At 55.7% G+C, this 11,664-nt stretch overlaps 2 protein-coding genes across 3 annotated transcripts; one reads left to right on the forward strand and one right to left on the reverse strand.

Moving 5' to 3' along the window:
* The first annotated feature begins 2,063 nt into the window (after positions 1-2,063).
* On the forward strand, positions 2,064-7,502 carry LRRC25 (leucine rich repeat containing 25). 2 transcript variants are annotated; one of them, XM_026500535.4, is made up of 3 exons: positions 2,064-2,156; positions 2,557-3,594; positions 5,010-7,502. In XM_026500535.4, exons 2-3 carry the CDS (start codon positions 2,810-2,812, stop codon positions 5,146-5,148), a joined length of 924 nt encoding a protein of 307 aa, XP_026356320.1. In that variant the 5' UTR covers positions 2,064-2,156; positions 2,557-2,809; the 3' UTR covers positions 5,149-7,502. The 2 variants fall into 2 exon arrangements, with proteins under 2 accessions (XP_026356320.1, XP_057166843.1); XM_057310860.1 differs by having other exon boundaries at positions 2,070-2,156; positions 2,801-3,594.
* A 694-nt stretch (positions 7,503-8,196) lies between these two features.
* GDF15 (growth differentiation factor 15) lies at positions 8,197-11,446 on the reverse strand. Its single transcript, XM_026500534.4, has 2 exons — positions 11,145-11,446; positions 8,197-9,629 (listed from the first exon to the last, which is right to left on the reverse strand). Exons 1-2 carry the CDS (start codon positions 11,425-11,427, stop codon positions 8,986-8,988), a joined length of 927 nt encoding a protein of 308 aa, XP_026356319.1. The 5' UTR covers positions 11,428-11,446; the 3' UTR covers positions 8,197-8,985.
* Positions 11,447-11,664: the final 218 nt, after the last annotated feature.

The following is an 11,664-nucleotide window of genomic DNA, read 5'->3' on the forward strand; positions in this document are numbered from 1 at the left end:
TCATCTCTTAGCTGTGCCATCTTTTTGCCTTCCCTCTTTTTTTAAACGGTTCAAAATACACTTAACATTTACCATTTTGGCCATTTTATAGTGAACAATTCAGGGGATTTTTAGTACATTTACAGTTTTCGCCAGCACCGCCAACATCTAGTTCCAGAACATTTCCATTGTCCCCAATGGAAACCCCATCCCCATGAGCCCGCCCTCCCCCTTGCCCTCCCCCCAGCCCCTGGCAACCACCAGTCTGCTTTCTGTCTCCATGGATTTGCTAGTTCTGGACGTTTCATATCAGTGGAATCACAGTCGATGTGGTCTTTTGTGTCTGGCTTCTCTCACTCGGCGTCATATTTTCAAAGTTCATGCACGCTGTAGCGTGTGAGGGCTTCGTGCCTTCTTACGGCTCAGCAACATTGCGCTGTATGGATACATTACATTTTTTTATCCACTCATCAGCGAGTTCATGCCCCTATTGCCCTTCTCATTTTGTAAACGTGAATTACTCAGGAGCGTCCCAGAAGTGGGGTGCTGGGTCAGCAGGCACAAGTGTTTGTAACTCTGGTGGCCTGTGTCCGCGGGCCTGTCGCTGGGAAAGCACCACAGACGCTCCCGCAGCAGTGCGCAGGGCTGCCAGTGTCCCCGCCGCCCCGCCAGCACCGAACATTATCACGCTTTTGCAGTTTTGCCAATCTGATAGGGAAAAACACACGGTACCTCAGAGCGGTGATTTTGCGATTTTTCTGAGGAGTGAGTACCTTTGGGGGTGTTGAAGCAACAATTTGCAACTTTCTATAAAGTCTCCGTTCAAAACCTTTGGTCAATTCCTCTGAGTTGGTAGATGGAAAAGGGCAGAGTTTGAGGAGAGGGGAAAGCATGGGGGAGTGGACTTCAGCTTCCCACAGTCAAGGAGAAGGCTCTTAGCATTTACCCCATTTTACAGGTGTGGAAACTGAGGCACGGAGTGCTTAAAGTTGCACTGTGAGTCAGGGTCCAGAATGGATTTGAAACTGGTCTGCTTGATGCCAGGACCCCGGTGAGGTTGAGACCCTCTCCCAGCCCTTAATCTCCTCCTTAATCTACTTTTGTTACTGCCCTTCTGGCCTGACTCAGACCCCCCTCTACTCCTCTGCAACTCTGGCCTCCTCCCCAGGTTCCCTATCTCCAGTCACCAGACTCACTCTGGAGGAATCTTTTGACACAGTACCCCTCCACAGCTCACACATCTATCTTCCTTGGCTCCCTGGGGCCCTGGGAATAATGCCCCACTCCCGGCCTCTGAGGCCAGCACTGCCCACCCCCTGCCCATACCACCAGTTTCTCCTCTTAACCTGTCCACTCCAGCCACTCCACTCCTAAACACACCGTCCTAGCCAGCCATGCTTTCTCAAGCTGCAGGGCCTCTGCTCCTGTTGTGACTTCTGCCGGGAATCTGCCATGCATTTGTTTCTGCCAGCCAGTGTGACTCATCCTCCAAGCCCCAGACTCAATGTCTCCTTCCCCAGGGAACCCTCCTCACAGCCCCCTCCAGCATGGAGGATTGCTGTACTGAAGCAGGAGCTCTGAGTCTGTGGGGGAGGCTAGCAGCTTGGAGACTCAAAGCCAGGTTTTAGGAATCCTTGGCAAAACCCTACTCATGTGTTGAAGCCCCAATGCTAACGCTTCCTCCTCCAGGAAGCCTTCCAGGACTCTGTCCTTCTCTCTGATCTGACCTGGTTCCACTGGACTGGGTCTGTCTGTGTCCAGCTCTGTCCTCTCCAAAGACTGGGTGCTCTACCCGAACCTGGCCGTACTGAGGCCTTATGGAAGTCCAGCATGGGTGATTGTTGAATGAACATATGAACGCGTGGGCTGGGCGTCAACTGAGCTGACACCAGGAAGCGAGTTGATGAGGTAGCAGTCGGTCGGTTGGGGTATTATTGGGGGACATGTAGTCACTGGGTTCCAGCAAAAGAGAAGCAGGTCGCCCCTCCCCCTCCCGTGAGAATCCTGGGCCTGAGGCCTTGCAGGGGGGCGGGTCTCTGTGTCTTCATTCTTCCCCTCAGCATTGCACCCGGACACCAGTTCCTCTTCCCCTGAGTCGCTGGGTGCAGATCCTGAGGAGCGCCCTGGACCACAGCGGATCCGCGGAGGGTGCTGACCACTTGGGCGCCCACGTCCAGGTGAGCCACCATGCAGCCCCTCCCGCGCCGGAGCCTTCCAGCACTGCCGAGGCAAAAGCGTGGCGGTGGGATCAGAAAGATGGGACGGAGGCGCTAGAATTTGGGTCCGGGAAGGGGCCTCAAGCCAGATTGGAGGGGGTTCCTTACAGCAGCCCCATCCGACCCCGGCCCAAAATTCCCAGCACCCCGCAGTTCTGAGATGAAACAATTAGCGGGGCCCGGGGCGGGCCGTTTCCGGGGCAACCGCTTATTTTGCATATGGTCCCGTTTTGGCCAATGAGGGAGCCTGAAATATTCTTGGTGGGGGGTGGGGCTTGGGAGGGAATGGGCGACTTAACCTGAAGGGGCTCCACTGGGAGAAGGGGAGGGGCTGACTGGGATTCGTGTTCTCGCCTTCCAGGAACCGCACGCACCGGGATTACGTACCCATTCCCCAGAGGGGGCTACTGAGGCCAGAGGCCAGAGCCAACCAGAGAGGCGGCAAGCGAGGGCCTGCGTTTTACCATTTTAGATGCAGCCTGGCCACTCTGAGATAATAATAATTACAACTACAACAACAACAATAACAATAATAATACACAAGCAGTGAGGGTGAGGTGACCACAGGCTAAGGGCCAGGCGTGGATTCTGGTGTCTCTGCCTAGGTTGCTTGAATGGGGGGCTCCCTGGCTTGGATGCTGGCGTTGCCACTGCTGCTGCAGGATCGAGGCAGCCAAGTGTTTTCCTGCAACGTGTCTTCCGGGAACGTGGACTGGAACACAGAGTTCACAGCCGTATGCCTGAACTTCAGTGGCCAAGGCCTCAGACTGCCCCAGAACCAGTCTCTGCAGGCCAGGGAACTGCTCTACCTTAACCTGTCTGGGAATAGCCTTCAAGAGCTACCACTGCTCTTCTTTAAACCCCTGAGAAAACTGGTGGAGCTCGATGTGACAAACAACCCACTGGACCGCGTGGCCAGGGAGCTGGCTATGCGCTGTACCCTTGACCTGAAGGCTGACTGCAGCTGCGTCCTAGAATCCTGGCACCAGGTCCGACAGGACAACTGCTCCAGCCATCAGCCTCTGGAGTGCCGGGACAAAGCTACTGGTGCCTGGCGCAATGCCTCTACCTTCCTGGAGGCTAGCTGCCCCCCTGGCCTGTCCTTGTCGATCCTTGGGGCACTGGTGGCCAGTGGAAGCCTGCTTCTCGGGCTCACCATCACTGGCCTAGTGCTGGCCTGGAGACTCCGGGGACGCTGGAGGGTCAGTAACCGGGATCTGGACAAAACAGGCGCTGCTCAGGATGGTTCTCGGCCTGGCTCTGGCAAGCAGCCGAGATACAGCAGCCGGGGCCTCAGCCCGAAGTCCCCAGCGGCTGCCCTGCCCAGACTCTCCATACCTGACTATGAGAATGTGTTCGTGGGCCAGCCAGCTGCCGGGCACCAGTGGGCCGACCATGGGTGAGTGATTCACACCTGCCTGCAAGGCTCTGGCCCCAGATGGCCGGGGTTCAAGTCCCTGCACCTTCTCTTGTAGGCTGTGTGATCTTGGGCAAGTCGATTTCCCTCAGGGCCTCTGTTTTCTCATCCGTAAAATGGGGATAATAACAGCTCTCGTCTCATAGAGTTGGGATAAGGATGAAGTGAGTTCCTGTATATGAGACAAGTTTCCTCCTTCATGACGTGCAAACTGAGTTTCTGGGTTGCCAAGAACGGGGAGAAAGGAAGCTGGTGTTCCAGGCGGAGTAGGAGCTTCACAGAAATAGTCAGTGGCCTTGGCTCAGATCCTGTGTGACCCAGGGCTATCTCTGAGCCTCTGTTTCAGGCTCTGTAACATGGGGACAGCTCCCCTTTCCACATGTCCCTTTGACACTTGAGGTGCTCAGAAAGCAGTGTCCTTCTCTCCCCATGAAGCCCTGATGCCTCTAGATTTGGCTGGACTTAGAGGGATGGGTTCGACTTTTCCAGCTTGGCTGAGGGAATGAAAGGAATGGCTGTAGGGGGCAGCCCCAGCAGGGGTGAAGCCCCGGAGGTGGGAGAGAATGGAGAATCTTCTGTGAATCAGTTTGAGTTGGGAGCTGAGGCTGGGGGGGGGGGGGCGATGTTGGGAGGATCCAAGCGGGAATGGAACAGGGTCATGGCTGGGTGTGCGCAGGGGAATCCACGAAGTGGGGAGGCGGGTGGGAAGCTGTGGTCGAGAAATGCGAGAATATGCCAAGCAGATGCAAATAGGGCTCGGAAGCAGAAGTGGCCTGCCGGATGGAGTTGAAGGCTCTGGGCTCGGGCTCGCTAAGGCAGCTTGTGCTGTGATGTTCACCCTGCGTCGCTGTCACCAAAGCCTCAGGATCAGTCTCCTCCAGAAACATTGTATAGAATGGGATCTGTAGTCCCCCCCCACACACACAATTCACTTGTACACATGGGGGCTCTGGGAGGCAGGGGAGTGACTTGCCCAAGGTCACACAGTGAGTCTGAAGCAGAGTCTGACTCCCAGTCCTGTCTATCCCTAGACAAGTATCTATGTGTTTGGAGTGATTCATTCTAAAGCATGAATAACTGATGGACACTACTTGCCCAAACCAGAGTAGGGTTAGAATGTTCTAGAGGTAGGAGAGTTCTTCTCGGGGTGGGGTGGGGATGGGGGGGGCCTTGCCTACCATACGTAGCTAGGCATCATTAAGAAGCTACCTCCTCCCAGACCAGTTCTCCTTTCCTCAGAGAAAGTTGGGAGGCTGGGAGAGCACTGCTCTGTGCCTCAGTCTCCTCATATGTAAATACTAGGAGGGGACTCAGTGCCCAGAACTTTCTTGGCCTCTCAAAGCTGACGTGCCTACGCCCTGAGTGCTCCCTTCCCTCACGTCTGTCTGTCTCCGCAGGGCTCACCCACCAGAGGACAGCGACTTTTACATGAACTACGAAGGGCCTGACCGTGCCTCCCAGCCTGTCTACTGCAACCTTCGGTCGATGCACCAGACCCCGCTGGACGAAGAGGAGTATGTGATCCCCGGGTGCTGAGCCTTCGGTGCCCTGAATTCCAGCCCGCCGCCTTCTATGGGACTTGGGGCATTCTAGCTCTTCCCTGGCCCCAGTCTTCCCATCCGAGGAATGGCGACAGGGAAGGACCATCCCTGTGGCCCCAGGGAGGCTCTTCAGCTCCCTCTCCAGCCCCCGCTTTGCTTCTCAGCTCTCTCAGCTGCTGCAAGGGGAAGAGGAGAGGCTCTGACATGGGGACAGGAGGGTCAGTTTGTGAATCTGTCATCACCCTCCAGTCAGCGTGCAGGCCGTGCTTAATAAATGCTGCAGGCCTGACAAGTTTGCTGGCTCAGGGCAAGTGGGTTCCTTGAGGTGGGGGTTCCCTAAGCTCCCCAAACCAGATTCTCTGAGACTCCTGAATTGTTCCCCACTCTTGGTCTGTCCCCCCTGTCCCTCTCAGGCCCCATTCTCAGGCACTTGGTAACCAGGCTCAGACCCCAGGGCAGGCCACACCAGCCCCAGAGGGATCATCATAACAGGAATGGGACTGTGCCCCTCTCCTGCTCACACACCCTCCATGGCTCACCACTGTCCCCCAGGACTTCAGCCTGGCGATTGAGGCCTGCGTGATTCCGCCCTACCCACCTCGTTATCACTACCCTCTTCTCATCCTTTTGTCCTTCTGGTCTAGGCCTCCTCACCACCCAGCCCATCTCACTCCTGAAGTTTTCATTTGTCCATGCCATTCCTTTTGCCCAGAATGCCATTCCCTTCCACTTTTTCTCACTCTTAAACATCTTAATACAGGTGTGGAACTCTGGTCTGAGTGTCAGGAGGCATGGGCCCAAGTCCTGACTCTGCCGTTAACAGGCCCTCAGTTCCCCCATCCGTACAACAAGGCAATTAGTCTCTGCAGCTGTCTCAGCTTTAATATGTTGAGATGTCTTCCCTCGTCCTTCAAGGCCAGGTTCAATGCCACTCTACTGAGAAGCCTTTCTCGGTTCCTCCTCAGGCAGAGTTAATCACTCCCAGAGTTCCGCATATTTCAAGAGTTTGTTCAAACTCACCCCTCAGCTGGGTTTCCTGTCAGCAGCCCCCAGCATGGCTCCTGCCAACCCCCCAATCTAGGGAAGACAGCTGGACATAGATACCTTCAGTCCTGAGAGGTCAAGCCTGGGCTGGAGGGAGGGATGGGGCCAAGGGCTCCAGAGGGAGATGAATGAAAGAGTCTGGAAAAGGCTGAGCGTAAGAAGGGAATCTGGAGTGGGTTTTGAAGGATGCATGTTTGAGAAGTGGAGAGGACATGCCTACTGGGCAGGGGGACTGGCCCGGTAAGCAGCAACTGGAGGTATGAAAAGGCACACGGGCATACCAATGTTCAGCGAAGGCAACAACTGATATTTGGGGAGATACTCATATGGCATCTATTAGCTTTGGGGGACCCTGGGATTGAGCTTAATTTTGAGGCTCTCTTGGGTTCCTCAACACTTGGGAATGATCTGGGGTGGGAGAGGGAACCTATAAGGGTCTTTAGCTTCCTTGAACCCCTGCATCCCCACCCTAGACACTGTTCGAGTACCCACTCCTGCCCCCGATCATCTGTCTTCCTCGCCTCCAGCATAAATCAGATCCCAGCCCTCCCCAGCTCCTACCCCTACACATCTAGCCCTGGCTCTTCAAACACACCCACACCCCTCACCGCCACCAGTGAGAGTTGGTGGATTCTGGCCCCCACCCACCTCTCTGGCCCCATCTTCAACTGTTTTGCGGCTGAAGACTGAGCTTGTTCCCAACTCAGGGCCTTTGCACCTCCTGTTCTGACTTCCTCAAATGCCCATTCCCCAACTCTCCCCCGAGTCCTGTTCTTCCTCCAGGTCTCAGTTCAGATGCCATCTCCTCCGGGAGGCCCCCTCCCCCGACCATCTAAATCACTTCTGCCTCCACTCATTAATGGATTCCCTGAGTTGACTCCTCAGCACAATTCATATTGCGGCCCACACTTTCTTATCATTTATCTTTGTCCTCACCTGTCTTCCTCACTCAACTGAGCTCAGATGGGGTGCTTTTGCCTGTCTTGTCCTTTCTGTGTCCTGAGTGCCCAGTCACGGCCTGGCACAAAGTGGGCATTCGCTGAATACATTCAGGGGCACCTACAATCATTCAGGTCTGCCTCTGGGTGGCGGCATTCACAGGGGACACACCTCACTCACTGCTGGAAAGTAGGTACTCTGTCCCCCAGGCCCGCATAACATTACCCTTTGGAGATACTCAGGGTGGTCAGGCAGGTAGGTGTGGGGAGGGGGCAGACACGGCACATCTCAGGGATTCCAAGATCCTAAGTAAGAAGACTATATAACATGGGAGATGCCAGGTGCATGAAAATGTTCTTCACGATGTATTTATTTCCACCTGTTTGGTTTTTTCTTCTTAAACTGGCTGCTTGGAGTTTATTTTCCACTTGGTGCAAGGTACACAATTATGGGGTGTCAGGGAGGCACGCATGTGGCTTGGACAGAAAAGAGTGGGGTTCTCTCAACTTCCTTTTTGGTGTTTTGCTGTTTTGATACAAAAAAACCCAACTGCTTCTGCTTGCTGCAGCCTGCCTAGTCTAGGGGGAGGGGAGGGGAGGAGAGGGGAAGGGCTCTGATGAGCCTAGTGCCTCCTGAGACCTGGTGGCTGGAGGTGGCCACAGGACTGGGGCGGGGTGTTGGCTTTGTCAGGCTGGCCACCGAGCTGCTTCCTCACAGCTTCCAGAGCCAAGTCATAGGTGATCTCTGGAGGCCTGCAGAGATCCTGAGGGTTCTGGGGACCTCAACACTGTAGCCATGAACAGAAGAGTGGACTTCCTGAAAAAGAAGCTTGCCCAGCAGTGACCTGGGTTAGCCTTGGGGAGACTGGGGTGGTGAGGGATGGCTTCCCCAGAATCCTCTGCACTTCTGCAGGGGCTGCTACTGAAAATGGAACACAGATGGTGCCAGTAATGGCCATGGGTGGTCAGGAGCAAGGGGGTGGAGGGGATGGCTCCCATGCTATTGCTTGTAGGCTGGTGGAAACCAAGTGCAGACAGAGCCCCAGAACTCCCAGCCGCCTTAGCTGCGCAGGGCGTGGCCCCCCTTGCTCTTTTTATATGAAAGACTAGAGGTACCACTAACACGGAGGGAGGTGCCCCAAATAGAAGTGATGGGACTCTTCTAGGTTGGGGGCAACATCACACACAATACACTTGGCTGCAGACAGACATGACCCTGGGCTGCCCGTGTTTGGCAAGATGACTCCAAGGCAAGGAGAGGCAGCATGACAGTGATAGAGACAGGACCATATAACTACAGAAACAGGAACACTGAGAGACGAGATATGGAGGGACACTGACACCCAGAAGAGTCTCAGAACCAGAAACCGAGGAACAAGGAGAGAGAGAAGCAGAGGCAGAGAGAAGGGTGTCCTTGAGGTGCATCGGTGTCATGAGCACCGTCTAACTGCCTGACATCCCAGAACACCCCACCACGCGTTCCCTGAAAGGTTCCACTCACCCTGATACCAGGTCCCCTGTGAGAACTGACGCCAGGGAGGGAAAGGCTTTTCCCAGCGTCACCAGCTTCATCCTGGACACCACGGGGCTCAGGTCAGACAGCTTTATTTTTATTACCACAGTTTTAAATAAGTGCACACCGTCAGACCAGCCCTCCAGTCCCCAGGGAGATCATCCCAATAAATTAATAATAAATACAAACTTATAAATACAGAGGTTTGGGCGGGACGGGGTAGACAGCAGTGGTGGGAAATCGGGTATCTCAGGTCCCACAAGCCCATTCGACAGGCAAGGATCTCTGAGGTCACTTCCATCGCTCACAAGCCGTAAAAGTGAAAGACTAGGGCCACTCATACGCAGTGGCAGTCCTTAGCCACGAGGTCGTCGAAGGGCGTAAGCGACACGCGACCGTCACTATCTTGGTGCATGAGCACCACCGGCTCATAGCTGGCGGGCACGCAGCACGGCGCAGGCGCAGCTTCGGGATTCAGGCCATGCAGGCGCGCCTGCATCTGCGCGTGCGTGTTAGCCGACCGGAACTGGCTTGGGCACGCGCCAACACACATGCGCACGTCTAGCTCGCGAGGCGCCAGCACCCAGTCGGCCCAACCCAAGTCCTCGAGCGACGCGCGCAGGCTTTGAAGGCGGCAGCAGCGCCCCTCCCCGAGGGGGCAACCGTCCCCGCCGTGCGCGTGCGCGTTGCGGCGCCCCCTGGCCGCACGTGGCCGCCAGTGCAGCTCAAGCTGGGGACGTGCAGAAGGCAACGTCGCTCCCAACCGGTCCCACTGAGGCAACAGTCGCAGGCGTAGTACGGGTGCCCGAGAATCTCCAAGGCTGAGTTGACGCTGCAGCGGCCGAGTCACGTCCCACGAACTCGGCTCCGTCGGGGACAGCCTGAGCAGCGCCCGATGCAGGCGGGAAGCCGCGGGGAGCCCCTCAGTCAGGTCGGCCCGGGCAATGCGCAGGTGCAGGTGGCCGCCCGACCCAAGTCGCACTGAGGAAGACAGGAAAGCCAGTCAACCACGGTCCTACTGTGCGCCAGGCGCGGAGTGCCCATTTCCTCCCACATGCCAAGCCGCCTCCCACCTCAGGGCCTTTGCACAAGCTTCTTCCTCTACCAAGCACACTATTCCCCTGAATCTCAGTGTGGCAGGCTACACCTCCAGCCCGTCTAAAATAGGCACTGCCCTATTTTATTTTATTTTATTTTATTTTATTTTATTTTATTTCATTGTGTATCATTTCATCTCCCCTAGTGAATCCCCTCACCAGGGATTTCTGTCCGCTTGGCCACCACCATGTCTGGCATACAGTAGGTGCTTAGTAAATACTTGCAGGAATTAGGGCGACTGGGTGGCTCAGTCGGTTAAGCTTCTGCCTTCGCCTCGGATCATGATGCCAGGGTCCTGGGATCCAGCCCCATGTCAGGTTCCCTGCTCAGCGGGGAGTCTGCTTCTCCATCTACCTCTGCCCCTCCCTACCCCTCCTTGTGCTCGCTCTCTCCCTCAAATAAATAAATAAAATCTTGAAAAAAAAAACTTGCAGGAATTAATGTATACATGATACTAAGATTCAGACGCTGGTTCTGCCTCCTCTGGCAGTCAAAAACATTTTATTGAAGGCCTACTAAGTGCTGGGGCCGGGGATACAACAACTAGCTACTGTACTTTCAATTCTCTGGGTCTTGGTTTCCATAACTGAGAAATGGAGGATATCCGAATCCCCAGAATTCTCAGATCCCTAGGCTGGTACTGGTGTTGGGGATACTGGAGGGAGTAGGGTTTGAGGGCCCTGGACTTGGTCACTAGGCTCAGAGAGGACAAGAGGATTACCTGGAATCGCACAGCTCTAGTGGGATTAGGGTGAGATAGTAGCGCTACCTTCCGGCCTGACACTCCTCCTCTAGCCCGTCCCAGTCCCCAGCGTTGCCCAGATCTCCTTCTGCCCTCTCTTTCCCCTAGATCCTCCGTGGATGGCGAGAAAATATCTCCTCCCTCCCTAAGGCACATGCCACGTGCGACTTCAACAGGGCAGTGTCAAGGGATTGCGTCAGATTTGTAACCAGTACAGGCAGATTCTCCTCCCCCGCTCGCCTTCGCGCCGCCCGCTCCTCTTGTCCGCTCCACTCCCCTGCATCCTTTCTCCTGGATTGTGCGCCCTCCCCCCACCCTTACAACCAAGGACAAGGACCCCACCCACACCCACCCCAGCCGCCCGACTTTGCCTCTGGGAATTCCAGGCTCTGTGAGTTTTCAAAAGAATCCCTAGCTTCTCTGAGCCTCAGTTTCCCCATCTGCGATCTGTAACATCTCACTTTGGCCAAGCCTCGCCTTGTCCCGGCATAAACGGGCCACCAGCTCCCCCATCAGTCCCAAGGGGAGATGTTCTTGGCCGATTCACAGATGGGGAAACTGAGGCTCAGTGGCAAGCCTGGGCCCCTACGACTCAGAACCGCTGGTTAGATGGGGGGAGCTGCCCAGGGGACGGAGGTCTCCTAGATTTCACTCACGCTTTGGAGTGAGTATCCGGACTTGAGCTGCAGGGATGAGGTCAGAGTTTGCATCAGCCCAGCTTTGGTTCAACCACAGCCTGGTCTGCAGGTGCGCGTAGCGTTTCCGAAACTCCTGGGCTCTGGAGACATCCGTACTGGAGTGCGTGTCTGAGGGTCCCGGAAAGGCTGGGAGGTGCTCCTGGGTCAGGGACAGGGCGCCTCCCGAAGGCAGCCACGAGAACATCAGCAGCATCAGCAGCATAGGAGAGCCGGGTGGTGGTGTCAGACCTTGTCCAGGCATGCCGGTGCTAGCGGAGCTCTGAACTGAGACACCGGACGCTGCTGGACTGGCCTTTATAATCCCCGGACTTTGTCCGCCCCCGCCTGCCTGGTCCCTTCCGCCCTGGGTGCAGAGTAAACACTCCAGGGACCGTAGTTGGCTGACTCTTGGGCTGCTTTTCAGAAGGAGGCCCTTATGGGAGGGGTTCTCCTGGAGAAACGCGGGGACCCTCCCCCTAGAAGCCTCTCTGAGCCTCAG

Source organism: Ursus arctos, unplaced genomic scaffold (assembly GCF_023065955.2).
Source record: "Ursus arctos isolate Adak ecotype North America unplaced genomic scaffold, UrsArc2.0 scaffold_126, whole genome shotgun sequence".
Classification (NCBI taxonomy): Eukaryota; Metazoa; Chordata; class Mammalia; order Carnivora; family Ursidae; genus Ursus; species Ursus arctos.